The sequence below is a fragment of the Bufo gargarizans genome, chromosome 5 (assembly GCF_014858855.1).
Source record: "Bufo gargarizans isolate SCDJY-AF-19 chromosome 5, ASM1485885v1, whole genome shotgun sequence".
NCBI lineage: Eukaryota > Metazoa > Chordata > Amphibia > Anura > Bufonidae > Bufo > Bufo gargarizans.
The window spans coordinates 364,183,416-364,200,395 of record NC_058084.1 but is presented as its reverse complement, the minus strand read 5'-3'; the positions used below and the strand labels follow the sequence as shown (position 1 = coordinate 364,200,395).

At 47.5% G+C, this 16,980-nt stretch overlaps 1 protein-coding gene across 1 annotated transcript; it reads right to left on the bottom strand.

The window, feature by feature from the left end:
- Positions 1–4,926: 4,926 nt before the first annotated feature.
- RPL15 (ribosomal protein L15) lies at positions 4,927–12,305 on the bottom strand. The gene is made up of 3 exons (XM_044294076.1): positions 12,088–12,305; positions 9,620–9,756; positions 4,927–5,282 (listed from the first exon to the last, which is right to left on the bottom strand). Exons 1-3 carry the CDS (start codon positions 12,257–12,259, stop codon positions 4,977–4,979), a joined length of 615 nt encoding a protein of 204 aa, XP_044150011.1. The 5' UTR covers positions 12,260–12,305; the 3' UTR covers positions 4,927–4,976.
- Positions 12,306–16,980: the final 4,675 nt, after the last annotated feature.

Here is a 16,980-nt window from a genome sequence, read left to right as displayed (position 1 = left end):
TTGACCCAACCACAAGGATAGCGTTCTAGCTGTATAAGTAGCAGAAATTCCTCATCTTAACACGGCAGTTGAAGACTTCACATTTCTTATCCATGGGGTCTTTAAGCAACCCCAAATCCTCAAATGGCAGTGAGGATTTCTTGGAAATTCTCACCACTGGAGCATTGACCTTAAGGGGTCTGTCCCATGTAGATGAATCTTCTTCCACAAACTGATATTTTCTTTTAAACATTTTAGACGCTGGTTGTCTTTTCTGAGTCCTTCCACTCATTATGTATAAGGGATTTAATGTTGTTGTGGACAGGAAAAAAAAAAAGTTTTTTCCTGTCTGCCAGTCCCAAAAACATTTGGACATCTCGAAACATTTTTTGAGATATCAGAGGACACTTCCCCTTAGTCAAAGGCCTCATGCACACGACCGTTGTGTGCATCCATGGCCGTTGTGCCGTTTTCCGTTTTTTTTCGCGGACCCATTGACTTTCAATGGGTCCGTGGAAAAATCGGAAAATGCACAGTTTTGCAGCCGAGGCCGTGACCCGTGTATCCTGTCCGTCAAAAAAATAGGACCTGTCCTATTTTTTTGACGGACAACGGTTCACGGACCCATTCAAGTCAATGGGTCCGTGAAAGAACACGGATGCACACAAGATTGGCATCCGTGTCCGTGATCCGTGGCCATAGGTTGCTTTCATACAGACGGATCCGAAGATCCGTCTGCATAAAAGCTTTTTCTGATCTAAGTTTTCACTTCGTGAAAACTCATATCCGACAGTATATTCTAACACAGAAGCGTTCCCATGGTGATGGGGACGCTTCTAGTTAGAATACACTACAAACTTTGTACAAGACTGCCCCCTGCTGCCTGGCAGCACCCGATCTCTTACAGGGGGATATGATAGCACAATTAACCCCTTCAGGTGCGGCACCTAAAGGGGTTAATTGTACTATCATATTCCCCTGTAAGAGATCAGGGCTGCCAGGCAGCAGCACCCCCCCCCCCAGTTTGAATATCGTTGGTTTACAGTGTGCGCCCACCATCGCCGCCCCCTCCCTCTAATGTTAGAAATCGTTGGTGGCACAGTGTGCACCCACCATCGGCCCCCCCCCTCCCTCTATAGCAGTAACAACATTGGTGGCAGTGTGCGGCCTCCCATTCCCCCCCCCCCCCCCCATCATTGGTGGCAGCGGAGTTCCGATCGGAGTCCCAGTTTAATCGCTGGGGCGCCGATCGGTAACCATGGCAACCAGGAAGCTACTGCAGCCCTGGTTGCCATGGTTACTTAGCAATAGTACAACAGTAGAAGATTCATACTTACCTGCTTGCTGCTGCGATATCTGTGAACGGCCGGGAGCTCCTCCTCCTGGTGACAGTTCTTTAGCAATGCGCCGCACAGACCTTTCACTTACCAGTAGGTGGAGCTCCTGGCCGGACACAGACATCGCAGCAGCAAGCAGGTAACTATGAGTCTTCTACTATTGTACTATTGCTAAGTAACCATGGCAACCAGGACTGCAGTAGCGTCCTGGTTGCCATGGTTACCGATCGGAGCCCCAGCGATTAAACTGGGACTCCGATCGGAACTCCGCTGCCACCAATGATGGGGGGGGGGGGGGAATGGGAGGCCGCACACTGCCACCAATGTTGTTACTGCTATAGAGGGAGGGGGGGCCGATGGTGGGTGCACACTGTGCCACCGATTTATTACAATAGAGGGAGGGAGGGAGGGGGGGCGATGGTGGGCGCACACTGTGCCACCAACGATTTATTACAATAGAGGGAGGGGGGGCGATGGTGGGCGCACACTGTGCCACCAGCGATTTCTAACATTAGAGGGAGGAAGGGGGGGCGCACACTGTGCCACCAACGATATTCAAACTGGGGAGGAGGGGGGGTCTTCCCCCTGCTGCCTGGCAGCACCCGATCTCTTACAGGGGGATATGATAGTACAATTAACCCCTTTAGGTGCCGCACCTGAAGGGGTTAATTGTGCTATCATATCCCCCTGTAAGAGATCGGGTGCTGCCAGGCAGCAGTCTTGTACAAAGTTTGTAGTGTATTCTAACTAGAAGCGTCCCCATCACCATGGGAACGCCTCTGTGTTAGAATATACTGTTGGATCTGAGTTTCACGAAGTAGCTCATATCCGACAGTATATTCTAACATAGAGGCGTTCCCATGGTGATGGGGACGCTTCAAGTTAAAATATACCATCGGATTGGAGAAAACTCCAATCCGATGGTATAAAAGAACTCCAGACTTTACATTGAAAGTCAATGGGGACGGATCCGTTTGAAATGGCACCATATTGTGTCAACATCAAACGGATCCGTCCCCATTGACTTGCATTGTAATTCAGGACGGATCCGTTTGGCTCCGCACGGCCAGGCGGACACCAAAACGACTTTTTTTCATGTCCGTGGATCCTCCAAAAATCTAGGAAGACCCACGGACGAAAAAACGGTCACGGATCCAGTTTTTGCGGACCGTGAAAAAAAAACTGTTGTGTGCATGAGGCCAAAGTCAGAGGCCCGTTCTTCCAAGATAGGGGCCTAAGATGTGGAGACTCTAGGACAGTGTTCCCCAAATCCCAGTCCTCAGGGCCCACCTACCGGTCATGATTTGAGAATATCCCACAGAATGAATGCCTGAGGTAAGTCCTGATGCATCAACACTAATTGTATCACCTGCTCGATACTAAGGAAATCCTGAAAACATGACTGAAAGGTGGGCCCCCAAGGGCTGGATTCAGGGAACACTGCTCTAGGAGAAATGGCCGAAAGCTTTTCTTCAACCACCGCTCCAATCCCCTCTTTAATCATGGCCCACAGGCTATCTACTAGGTTAGGAGTTTCTTCCGAGACTACCTTACTTGGACATCTTAGGCACAAAGCTTTTTTGGAGCCTGGAGACCTTTTTACATATTGCGCATTTCTTATTTTGGGATGGCTCTCCTTTAATAATTTCTCTCCCCTAGAAAATAAAATGTTGAGGGAGACCCCTAAGCAGATATTACTTTTAAGCCAGAACCATCACCGAAGTAGCCCCTTGTGCACAGATAAAATTAGTGACAAGTACAAATTTAACAGGTAAAAGGCTTACCTGGTTGGAGGGCCTAGAGCAGGGATGGCCAACCTGAGGCTCTCCAGATGTTGCAAAACTACAACTCCCAGCATGCCCAGAGTGCCAACAGCTATCAGCCTACAGCAGGGCATGGTGGGAATTGTAGTTTTACAACAGCTGGAGAGCCGCAGGTTGGCCATGCCTGGCCTAGAGGTATCAGTGGTCTTGCGGGTAGAATCGCTGTCCGCTTGTAGAGACATCCTGTTTGCAGGAGACGCACTGTATCCAAACGCTGGATACCATGTGAGCCCTGACGTTCTTCATTTTAAACTTGCCTCTTTACAGCATGCTGACTTCAGAGTTAGGAAGCCGGTACCCATGTCATCATGCAACGCTTACATCACTCCACTGACACCGTGACCTGACGTCACTTGGAAGAGCTCCCTGGCACTCATGGAAACGCCCCCTACCACTGCCTCAAGCGGTTCCTTCACCAGAACACGGATAATGAGCACAGGGTTGCCAGCATGTGCCGGATTTCGAGGGGAGCGATCCACTTTGCTCCTCGACCCCTCCTCCGGAAGAACCGGGACAACCTACTAACAAGGCCCTGCGTTACGTACGCGGCAATACCTAATATGTATATTTTTAAAAAATTTCTTAAACTTTTTTTGAAACAAAAAATTATGTTTTAATGTCTCAATGTTCTGAGTGCTAGTTTTTTTTTTTTTTGCGATTTTCTTGTGATGGGGCTCATTTTTTGCAGGATGAGGTGACGTTTTATTGGTACCTGGAACATACGCCTTTTTGATCACTTGGATTTGCATTTTGTAATGCAAGGTGACAAAAATGGCTTAGTTTTTTTTTTATGGCGTTTATCGGACAGGGTGGATCATGTGATATATTTATAGAGCCGGTTGTTACAGACACGGCAATATCAAATATGTCCATTTATTTTTTTACTTTTTTATTACTTATTGGGGAATTTTTTTAATTAAAAAATATATATATATTTTACACTTTGCATCCCCTATAACAGTGATGTTGAACCTTTTAGAGGACAAGTGCCCAAACTGCAACCCAAAACCCACATATTTATCGTAAAGTGCCAACATGCCAATTTAACCTGAGTACTATAGTCCAATATAGTATATGTTCCATGTACTTTATCATTTAGCTATTAAAGCCTGCCTACATTCAGTGCACTGCCTGTGCTGTTCATAGTGCGCCCTGCGCTGATGAATGGCAGGAAAAGTCTAAGGCATATTGGTACACCATAGACTTTTTTCCACAGTACGGGTGCCCACAGAGAGGGCCAAGTGCCACCTCTGGCACCCGTGCCATAGGTTCGCCATCACTGCCCTATAAGGTCATACAAGACCACTGGGGGACATTTAACCACTTTTTCACTATTGATTTCTTCTGTAACTGGGGCTGACAGGGGAAATACACCTGTACAGCCTCAGTGTAGTGATCTGAGGTCTATGGAAGACCCGACAGCTCCTGCACTCTCCTGGTCCCAGTGGACACATGACCACTGGGCAGGGACAGGAAGCGCATCTAGAATACAGCGATCTAAAAAGGCAGGGACACCGAGAAACTGTCTCCGCCTTCTCCCTGGGGTGCCCTGTCACTGACAGCAGGCCCCCCACTCGGCAGCTGCACGATTAGCGTGCAGTTGCCATCTCTGAATGGATGTTCCAGAATGTCCAGAGATAAAGATCCACCCATAGGATGCTTATATCCCATGGGCGGATATGAAGTGGTTAAGGAAAAAGGTACCATATTCTAGAATGAGAACATTCAAAGACAGATTAAAATGCTGTTGCTTCCATCATCTAGAAATACCACAAGCAAATACAAAACATTTGTCCAAAGAACTTTATTTTTGTGAAATTTACAAGTACTATCCCAATTAACGGTAACGGTGGAGCTGCAGAGTGTTGCGTCTTCTCCAGGCAGCACGACGGGAGCCACCAATGGTGAGATGGAACTTGTGGCCCTTTCCAAGGCCACGGCTCTTCTTGCCAGCAGATGTCAGGCCGCGCATTTCTCTGTGCTTGTGCACAGCCTTTGTGATCCATTGGGTATCTGGATTGCGTCTGATTGCCTTGTGGAAGGTGTCAATGAGGATGACCTCAAAGAACTTGTAGGTAGAGTCCTCACCAACCCAGTAAGAGTTAAGAACCCTCAGTCCTCCACAGTGACGGCCAGCACGCTCCTATAAAAGACCAGAGAAAATCAGATTAGTTCACTCAGTGTAGGGGATGTTAAAATAAGGCTGAACAGAGGTTGACTGTGGCATATAGAAATACATCTTTGTACAACAACCCTCACACCTGCATGCACCTCTGCACGCTATAGATGCTGCACTGCTGAAATCGTCCCTGTGTAACACCAGCTCAAAGACTATTTCCAGCAAACACAAGGATTCCGCTCAGATGAAACATTTTGGAGTCAAATGAATAAAGGTTGGGCTAAGTTTTGAAGTTATCCCCTTTGCCCAGGATGGAACTAACCGACTGCTGGGACCCCACCGATCCAAAGAATGCGAGTCCCATCCTCGGAGCTGATAAAAACAGCAGGTTGGGGAATGTGCCCCGCTGTTCCATTCATTCACTATGGGACTGCTAAAGATAGCCAAGTACAGCACTACACTATCCTGCCGTTTCTACCATAAAGCCAAACAAACCAAACGAACAAAAGACTTTCTAGGGTTTGTGGGGGAAACAGCTCTTTTCTAGAAAAATCACCCAGCAGGATAACCCTGTACAGTCAGCCCTGGAGCAGTTCTTGTCCTAAATGGTACTGTTATATGATGTCATTGATGTGTGCGGTTAATGTTAGGCACATGAAGGTCCAAATCGATGAAACCACATGCCTCAATGACATAATAGGCAACCCGGGGTTAGTGTGTGACATACATGATGGGATTACTTACTAATAATGTGAGGTACTAAAGTAATATCATGGGCCTCGCATCAATAGTAAGTAACCCCATGTTGCCCATTATGTGAGGGCGTACTTGATGGGGTACTTGATGGGGTCACTTAATGAGGCACATGGAGGTACTAAAGAAATGACACCATGTGCCCCACAAGTCATTTATCTCAACATTGGAGTTAGTCACATTAACCCCAACGTTCCTCTATTCTTCTGGCCTCTTGCTAAACATTCATATCTTTTTGGTTGCCTTTATTTCAGGCTGGCCAAACCCAAAACCTGATTCTGCAGCACTGACTGGACAGCATGGGCAGCGCACACAGAAGGGGAGAACACAAGATGCAATGTACATCAGCAGATTGAATTGGAACCCTCTGCTCCCATGTGGCAACTATTCTTCACCGTTCCTCCCTGACACTCCCCCCACCCATCATGGGTGGCCACTACCAGCAATATCAGTGGGAAGGGAGGGACACACTCCTCCACTGCCAGACATGGGGCCGCAGATCAGAACACAGATTGCGCTGCACTGTGTACACCCTATACTCTCATTCAGACCTACTACTTAACCCCTTAGTGACTACCCATATGTGTTTTTATGGCGTCACTAAGGGGCCTTAGGCTGGGGCGCCACTTTTTCACATGAGGCCCTGCTCTAACAGCTCGGACCAGCAGGTGTGCCAATCTGGGCTGTAACACACTGCATGCCGCAGGCAATGGCTCCCGCCGCATCTAAAGTGCTGGCAGAGGGAGCAGACTCCTGTCTCCCATCGGCACCCCACAAATGTGATTGTGGGGTGTCGAGTGTGTGAAGGCTGCCTGGGATCTAATGTAGGCCCTAGACCAGCCCTTTACTCAAAAAATCCCATTAAAAAAAGCATTTTTTTCCCCATTGAAGATACGCTTTTCAATGAAAACTTTTTTAAATACAATCTTCCCCATATGTTTGGTATTGCCGCGTCTGTATGGTACCCATAAATATCATGTAAAGCATCCCCTATAGTGAACATCGGAAAAAAAATTTAAGACAATTGCTAATTTATTCTTAGTTGCCACCGAAAAAAAACTTAAGCGATCAAAGAAGCACCATTTACTCCAAAATTATACCAATGAAAAATACAAGTCATCCCGCAAAATCAAGCCCTCACACAACTCCATAGAAAGAAAAATAAAGTTATTGGTCTTGGCAAGCGGCAATGCACAAACATTTTCTTTATATAAAAAAAAAAAAAAAAAAACACAACACACGTCTTTGCAAAAAAGTAGTAAAATGTAAAACTATATGTATTTGGTACCACTATTCGTACTGACCCAAAGAAAAGTTATTTATACCGAAAAATAAACATCGTAAAATTTATAATGTAAAAACGCAGTGGCAGTATTGCTGCCCCCCTCCCAGAAAGTTACTGTATTTTTCGCCCTATAAGAAGAGGACAACAAGAAAAAAATAATTTTTCATTAGACCTAAGGTCAGACCACCAATCAGGCTTCAGATTAGAGCCCCAATGTGAATGCCCCCCATGCCACGGCACGTTCATGTTTGGTAGGAAAGCCTGCTCTGCCCCTCATCTGCCTGCTCCCACCAACGTTCTCACCGCAAATCAGCCGGCCAATCCCTGGCAAGCTCCAGACGGGGTTGGCCGTTCTCTATCACCGTGCACCAGCCACACCACCTGACCCTACCACCCAGCGGCCGTCCCGATCAACAAGCACACGCCGCAGGGCTCTCCCTCTCCAGGGACACAGATGTCTGGTACATTGCAGGCTGCTGTTTCTATGCAGCACAGCCTGCGATGTACCAAGCAATGCACCACACATTTTATATTTTTCTGCCCCATTATCTCCCTATATTACCTCTTCTGTGGCAGAAAATCCAAAAGCATAATCACCCCATTAAAGTGAATGGGAGCAGTGCGCCATCCAATACACAAACAGCTGTGTGGTTCCAGCACCAAAGCTACCACACAACTGCTGATCGGAGGGGGCACGGGGTGTCTGACCTCCAATGATCAGATGAAGGCGATCCCAAGGATAGGCAATCAACTGTAAAATTCTGGACCACCACTTTACGTGAAACTTCCAGGATAAAGCCTAGTGATGCAAGCCAAGCTCTTCAGCAGCATCTACCCCACAACAGATTACAATCTCCTTGTACCAGATAGCTGGCGCCAACGCCAGAGGAGGCTACCACTTGAGATCTCCCAAGTGGATTTAAAGGGAACCTGTCACCTGGATTTTGGGTATAGAGCTGGGGACATGGGCTGCTAGCACATCCGCAATATCCAGTCCCCATAGCTCAGTGTGCTTTTATTGTGTTAAAAAAAACTAAAACGATTTGATACATATGCAAATTAGGGTCCATTCATACGTCCGCAATTTCGTTCGCGGACCCATTAATTTCTATGAGGCAGCATGATGTGCTGCAAGGATATGGAATTGCGGACGCGCACTTCGGGCTCCGCAATTCCGTTCCCGAAAAAAAAATAGAACATGTCCTATTCTTGTCCGCAATTGCAGACAAGAATAGGCATTTTCTATTAAGTGCTGGCGATGTGCTGTCATTGCCAATGTCCGTGTTTTGCGTATTCACGGATCCGCAAGACACACACGGACGTGTGAATGGACCCTTAACCTGAGATGAGTCAGAGCTTCAAAATATGACTTCTCTGGTCACAAGAGATGACTCTTACGGTAATTTGCATAAAAGGCGGGAAGTACAAAAATGCATAATACTTATTTAATTTGTCTGCAAATAAAATTTAAAGTGTAATTTATGTGTTTAGGGTAACACAATGAACATTTAGAAACGCTCAGTGAGGATAGCATAGTAGAGGTGACAGGTTCCCTTTAAAGGAGTTATCCCATCTTAGACAATGGGGGCATATCGCTAGGATATGCCCCCATTGTCTGATAGGTGCGGGTCCCACCTCTGGGACCCGCACCTACAACGAGAACAGAGCCGGGGAGAGTTGTGGCTGGAGGACCCCGGGTTTCCCAGGGTCCGTCCACCACCAGGCACAGCTCCCCGCCTCTCCCATTGAAGTGAATGGGAGCGCACCACGCATGCGCGGCCAACGCTCCCATTCATTTCTATGGGGCCGACGGAAATGGCAGAGCCAGCGCTCGGCTATTTTTAGCAGCCCCATAGAAATGAACGGAGGGCGGCTGCGCATGCGCAGTGCACCCTCCACTTTTTCTGCTCCGTTCTCCTTGTAGGTGCGGGTCCCAGCGGTGGGACCCGCACCTATCAGACAATGGGGGCATATCCTAGCGATATGCCCCCATTGTCTAAGATGGGATAACCCCTTTAAGCCACATTTCTGACCAAGAATCGGCACCACCTCCAGACCTGAAAATCCGCTCCCTACTGTTCTTTCCAGAGTTGAAATGTAGACAGTCCAGTACACAAAACTGCCGGGTCTGGTTGATCATAGCAACCAATCAGAGCTCAGCTTTCATGCTTTAAGTTGCTGTGAAAAGACGTAAGCTGTGCTGCGATTGGTCGCTGTGAGCACTAAGGCCAGTTTTAGACAGTCCTGAAAAATCTGCCTCAACGTAAACCACAGCGGTGAAAACAGCAGCGACATCGTACGCCGAATTCTGCAGCTTCCTTACCTCAGCAACAGATTGCAGGCTGCGAGCAAACTTCAGCTGGTTAATACCATGGTGCACAGGCTTGCCATAGGTTGCACCCTTGGGCACTGGGCGTTTGCGACCACCACGGCGAACTCTGATACGGTAGATAACATACCCTATGCACATAAAGAGAACATTAGGATGTACACAGGAGAATAATACATGTCATTCAGAACTGTACATACAACAGTTACACCCTAGGGGTTCCCTTTTACAGCGGTTGACAGGACTTTCCAGTCCAAAACAACGGAAACCAGACAGAAAGCTGGTTTCCGTTTTTTTATTCTCCATTGAACTATATGAGGATGGACTAAAAAAAACAGAAAGGTTTCCAGCATATCAATTCAGTTATAAGGATATTATGGAAAGCTATAACAATGTGAACAGCCCCAAAAATATATACGAGTGTAAAACATTGTGTACACCAGGCATGCTGGACACCAGGCAGTTTTGCAACAGCCGGAGGGCCGCAGGTTGAGCATGCCTGCTGTACATTAAGTGGGAAAGGAAGTATAAGGCTCTGTCCACGCTGGGGAGCAATGGATGCAGACAGCCCCACTGAAGCGAATTGGTCCTCATTTGAGCTGCAAAAATGCAGCTCAGACTAACACTAAAACAACGGTTGTGTGCATGAGCCCCCAGTCAGTGGGATCCATCACAGGTCCTTTAGGGACACCAGGATCTAATGTGAACAGCACCAAACTGAAAACATAAGAAACCAACACGAGGACTGACCCATAATGTGTGACAGGCAAGAACGAGTGCACTGGTCTGGGAGACGGGCTATGGGCCATTCATTGGTAAGGTCATCTAATGGTGGCACGTGTCGGGACCCGAAACACAGCAAGTGACCCAACTGGATGCTAGGAGAAAATGTCCTCTGCATGAGGGTCAGTGAAAGGCTATTACAATAACACAACCGCATGCATCCGTCATGAACAGATCCGGTTGTATTATGTCTTCTATAGCCATGACGGATTCGTTTTCTGTTGTGTCAGAAAACTGATCCGTCCTGAGACTCAATGTAAGTCAATGGGGACGGATCCTTTTTCTCTGAAACAAAAAAACTGATCCATCACCCATTGACTTTCAATGGTGTTCATGACGGATCCGTCATGGCTTTAGAAGACATAATACAACCGGATCCGTTCATGACAGATACGGAAGCATTTTGTAGATCCATGACGGATCCGCAAAAAAAAAAAATTCTAATGTGAAAGTAGCCCAACACTGACCCTGCCTGCGGATCTGCAAGCAGCGTTTTGGCATCTGCCTCCAGAGCAGAAAGGTGACTGAACGGAGCCAAACTGATGCATTCTGAGCGGATCCTTTTCCATTCAGAATGCATTAGGGCAAAACTGATCTGTTTTGGACGCTTGTGAGAGCCCTGAACGGATGTCAGAAACGGAAAGCCAAAACGCCAGTGTGAAAGTAGCCTTAGGCTACTTTCACACTTGCGTTCAGAGCGGATGCGTCTGAGACGGATCCGCTCATATAATGCAGACGGTGGCTCCGTTCAGTACTGATCCGTCTGCATTATATTGTTAAAAAATTTCTAAGTGTGAAAGTAGCCTCAGACGGATCCGTTCAGACTTTCAATGTAAAGTCAATGGGGGACGGATCCGCTTGAAGATTGAGCCATATTGTGTCATCTTCAAACGGATCCATCCCCATTGACTTACATTGTAAGTCTGGACGGATCCGCACGGCCAGGCGGACACCCGAACTCTGCAAGCAGTGTTCAGGTGTCCGCCTGCTGAGCGGAGGCTGAACGCTGCCAGACTGATGCATTCTGAGCGGATCCGCATACACTTAGAATGCATTAGGGCTGGACGGATGCGTTCGGGTCCGCTTGTGAGCCCCTTCTAACGGAGCTCACAAGCGGAACCCCGAACACTAGTGTGAAAGTAGCCTCAGGCTCCTGTCCAGAACACAAGGCTCTCAGCCTCTTCACAACCATAGCAAAAAACACAACTCTTGTAAATGTTCCCTTAAAGGGGGTGTCCAGGTAGCAGATATTGATGACCTATCCTCAGCCTTCTGTTTCTGCTCTGTACTGCACGGGTGCTGGGTGTCAGAGCCCCCATTAGGGTCCATTCACACATCCGCAATTTTTTTCCAGATCAGTACTGGATTTTGCAGACCCGTTCATTTTCTATGTGGCCGGAACAAATGCTTTGTGCTGTCCGTTCCAAAAAATAAAAATAGAACATGTCCTATAGTCTGCAATTGTGGACAAGAAAAGGCATTTTCTACTACAGTGCCGGCGATGAGCGGTCCGCAGACTGCTGACCGCACATCGCCTGTGTTTTGCGGAGGTGTGAATGGACCCTAAACCTGATACGGAGGATCGTTCATCAATAATCAGTAACCCAGAGGTTCCAGGCCACGGACCATAACTGGTGGCTCTTCTGAGGTAGTCCCGTCACTCGGTACCATGTACACACCTTGCTTGGCCTTGTAACCCAGTCTACGAGCCTTGTCTGGACGGGTGGGACGTGGCGCCCGGTGGAGAGAAGACAGCTGGCGGTACTGCCAGCAGCGGACACGCAGGAGGAACCTCATGACATCCGACTGCTTCTTCCTCCATAGCTCCTGCATGTACTTGTAGGCACCCATGATGGCTCACTGCGGAAGGAGAAGATCAGGAGTTAGGCCTGAAGACTGGACCCACAACATGATGCTACTGCAAGCTACTGACCCCCATGACCAGCCCCGGCACATGCACACTGGAGACCCCGGTAACGTAAAGCAAGCGCTCTCACGACTTCCTACTACAGCCAGGCAGTGCAGCGGCTCCGTTCACACACGAGACAGAACCGCACGTACATCACAGGCAGACTGCTGCCCATACTACACTGACACATTTCTCCATGGCCGGCCATACACCGCGGCGATGAGGCCTCCACGGGGCGGCCGCCAATAAAGCACCTAAATCCCCCCAATATGGCCGAGGATCCGCACACAGGAGCGGTAACCGGGTGCGTCACCGGGGCGGCGGGGGGCACGGCGCGCAGACATGCCGGGATCGCTGTGCACCGAGGCGGATGGACGCGGATTGAAGGCTACACATCTAGGAGTGTAAGGGGAAGACTCCATTACCTGATGGCTCGGCAGCCGGAAAGGAAGGACGATTTTACCCAGAATGCCTTATTACAAGGCCGAGAGGATGACAGCTTCCTGTCTGACAGGCAAAGACTTCTGGGAAATGTAGTCCTGAAAGCGCAAATGGAACAGAGAGGTGTCAGGGCAATAGGGCATTCTGGAAGTTGTAGTCCTCCTGTATAATAGAGCGGTGTGTTCGCGGAGGACTATCCTGTATACTAGTACTGTAGAAGAGGTATCCCTACTGTATGAACACACTGTAGCTGCAGCGCCCACAAATCAATGTAAGGGCTCATGTGGGCACCTGCCCTGGGCACTCCCTATCCCACCTTGGATGGGTCTAATCCTCAGGACACAGAGTGGATCGGAAGCACTAGGAAGGTCTTCCCTGAGAATTCGGGCTCTGGCTCCGCACCGCAAAAAAACTATGGATCACGGACCCATTCTAGTCAATGGATCTGCGAAAGGCGCGCACACGGACGGTGCCTGTGCGTTCAGTTTCCGTATGTCCGTATTTTCTTTCCGCATAAAAATAGAACATCTCCTATTATTGTCTGCATTACGGACAAGGATAGTACTGTTCTATTAGAGACCGGCTGTTCCATTCCGCAAAATATGGAATGCACACGGACGTCATCCGTATTTTTTGCGGACCGCAAAATACTTCAGAAGCCATACGGTCGTGTGCAAGAGGCCTTAGGCCTCTTGCACATGAACGTGTTTCCGTTCCGTTTTTTTTTTTTTTGTGGACCACATACGGAACCATTTATTTCAATGGGTCCGCAAAAAAAAGGAAGGTACTCCATGTGCATTCTGTTTCCGTATTTCCATTCCGAAAAAAAATAGAACATGTCCTATTATTGTCTGCATTACGGACAAGGATAGTACTGTTCTATCAGGGGCCAGTTGTTCCGTTCCGCAAAATACGGAATGCACACAGATGTTATCCATATTTTTTGCAGATCCGCATTTTGCGGACCGCAAAATACATACAGTCGTGTGCAAGAGGCCTTAGCAGAACAGTGATCTCAATCTAGGAAAACCCACCTTTTCTTGAAAAGACATAGGAGTCATTTACTAACATCCCTATGACCGTTTTTGGAGTAAAAATTTTACCAGACCCCTGTTGGTGAAAAACTTCTGCACTCAGTGTTTTTTCTTTACACCAGGCACATGGACTGCACAAGCCTGAAATTCTGGGCATACTCTGGCAGCGCAGGGGATATCATAGAGTGGGGTAAAATGCCAGTCTTTGTAAATGACCCCCATAATTTAGAAATGACAGCCTGACAGAAGAAGATTGCTCATGAATGTATAGTAATGCTGCACTATGTTCACACTATGGGACACATTTATCTTAATAAGCCCTATAGCTGGTGGTGAATCGCTGAAGTTATGTAGAGGCGCCAGCCGCTACATAACTTCAGCTTATCCAGCGCCGGTCTAAGCTTCTTTGCTGGCTTACATTTAGACTATTTTCTACATCTAAGGCCTCATGCACATGACCGTTGTGTGTTTTGCGATCTGCAAATCGCGGATCCGCAAAACACGGATGGCGTCCATGTGCGTTTCGGGCACGGACAGCCTTTAATATAACTGCCTATTCTTGTCCGCAAAGCTTGGACAAGAATAGGACAGGTTATTTTTTTTTCGCGGACCACGGAACGGAGCAACGGATGCGGACAGCACACGGAGTGCTGTCCGCATCTTTTGCGGCCCCTCATTGAAATGAATGGGTCCGCATCCGAGCCGCCAAAACTGCGGCTCGAATGCGGACCAAAACAACGGCCGTGTGCATAAGGCCTAAACCAGGTGTAGAAAATAATAAATTAGATGTCCCCTTCCCTGCCCACTCCACGCCCCCTTTTTTAGACCTGGCGTGAGCGTGCGACAGAATCTGCGCCAGACAGCAAAAAACGTATCTGCAAAAAACGTATCCGTCCGTGTGCATTCCGTATTTTACGGAACAGCTGGCCCCTAATAGAACAGTACTTTCCTTGTCCGTTATGCGGACAATAATAGGACAAGTTCTATATTTTAGCGGAACAGAATGCACACTGAGTACCTTCTGGTTTTTTTTTGCGGACCCATTTAAATAAATGGTTCCGCATACAGTCCGCAAAAAAACCCCAAAAACGGAACGGACACGGAAAGAAAATACGTTCGTGTGCAAGAGGCCTAAGGCTAGGGCTTCATGATTACATTTGTTGCGCGACCTTTTGTCGCAGTAATGTTGCGCAACATTTCTTGTAATGTGCAACAGTCGTACAACAATCCATCCAAGTTGGATTTCTGTGCGACTGTCGTGTCGCAGCCACAGCACATTGCATGCTGCAGTGCAACACCATTGACTATCATTGCAAAAAATGTCACACAACCTTACTGCGACATAAATGTTGGGCGACACATGTCGCAGTGTAGTTGTACCCTTTTGTCGCGCAACTTATTGTTGCGTGATAAATGTTGTCGTGTAGCCGTACCCTATGTGCTCATGCACACGACCATGATCGGCCCAAGATACATGGGCCGACTGTGGCTCCCCTAAACTGAATACTGTGGGGGTCATTTACTAAGAGCAGTTAGTAAATATCCCCCTATGATGCAGTCAGTTTGGGTCAGGGGAGTCCCGGTCAGCCGGGGAGATGCGGACTGTGTTTCTCAGGCCAGTTATGTTTGTGTGAATCAGCCCTTAGGCTATTTTCACACAGTACATTTTTGGCATGTATTTTAGGGCAGTTTCTGCACCGAAAACTGCGCCACATCTGCACTGAAGCCGACTCCCGTTTTTTTTTTTATGAGAATTTGCACCACCATTTATGCGGATTCCAGACCGCTCCTAGAACAGACATGTCCATTCTTGATGCAGGTTCTGCACTGACACCACTGAAAACCACGGCGCAGAACTGCTCACAGTTTAACTCCATTTAGTGCGGCTAAACCGCAAGCAGATCCGTGGCACAAAAACGTTAGCAGTGGATTCCGGTACATAAAATCCAGCCCATATACGGATTGCAAATACGCTCATGTGAAAGCGGCCTTTGGACTTATGCACACAAACATATTTCTTGTCCGTGTGGGTTCCGTTTTCTTTTGTGGCCTGTATGTGGAACCATTCACTTCAATAGGGCTGCAAAAAAGCGGAAATGACTGTTTTCTTGTCTGCATGGCCGTTCCACAAAAAAATAGAACATGTCCTATTATTGTCTGCATTAGGCTACAATCACAGGATGGTGGTGTTTTGCGGATCCGCAAAACGTGGATACCGTCCCATGTGCGTCTCGCAATTTGCGGACCGCACATTCCACCGCTACCATAGAAAACGCCTATTCTTGTCCCCAGTTGAGGACAAGAATAGGACATGTTCTATTTTTTTTTTGCGGGGACGTAGAACGGAGCACACGGTGTGCTGTCCGCATCTTTTGAGGTCCCATTAAAATGAACAGATGCAGAACCATTCATATATGTGAATGTAGCCTGATGGACAAGGATAGGACTGTTCTATTAGGGACTGGACTTTCCATTCTGCGAAATGCATATGACCACCAGTATCCGTGTTTTGCGGATCCGCAATTTGCATGTGCATGAGCCCTTAAGCCGTATGTATTTAGCAGTACGCAAAACACAGATCCACAAAAAATACGGATGATGTCCATGTGAGATCCGTATTGCATCAGTTTTTTTTGCAGATCCTTTGTAACAATGCTGATCCTTGTCCGCAAAATAGATAAGAATAGGACATGTTCTATCTTCCTTGCGGAACAGCCATGCGGACATATGGAAACAGAATGCACATGGAGTCATTTTCGTTTTTTTGCGGCCCCATTGAAGTGAATGGTTCCGCATACAGGCTGAAAAGAAACAGAGCAGACACGGGCAAAAAATAAGTTTGCGTGCATGAGCCTTTTGACTGGGTTTCCACGTTCAGGTTTTCGGATGCAGTTTTTGGAGACAAAACCAGGAGTGGATAAAAATAAAGTTAGGTAGTATCTGTCCTGTTACCTCTCCCTTTGTGATCCATGCTCACTACAGCTTATAGGCAAGCAAAGGTTAATTGGGGATGGAACAAGCAGAAGGAACTGGCATTGTGGACTTGTAGGTGCACTTGGTGTGGGGCTTTTTTTTGTTTGTTTTTTTCTTTCTAATACTAAAGGTGTGTTGTGAATTTTTAGTTGGTGGAATACTTTCTGAAATGCATATTTTAGACTATTTAATAGAACTTTAAAAAAGGTAAAGCC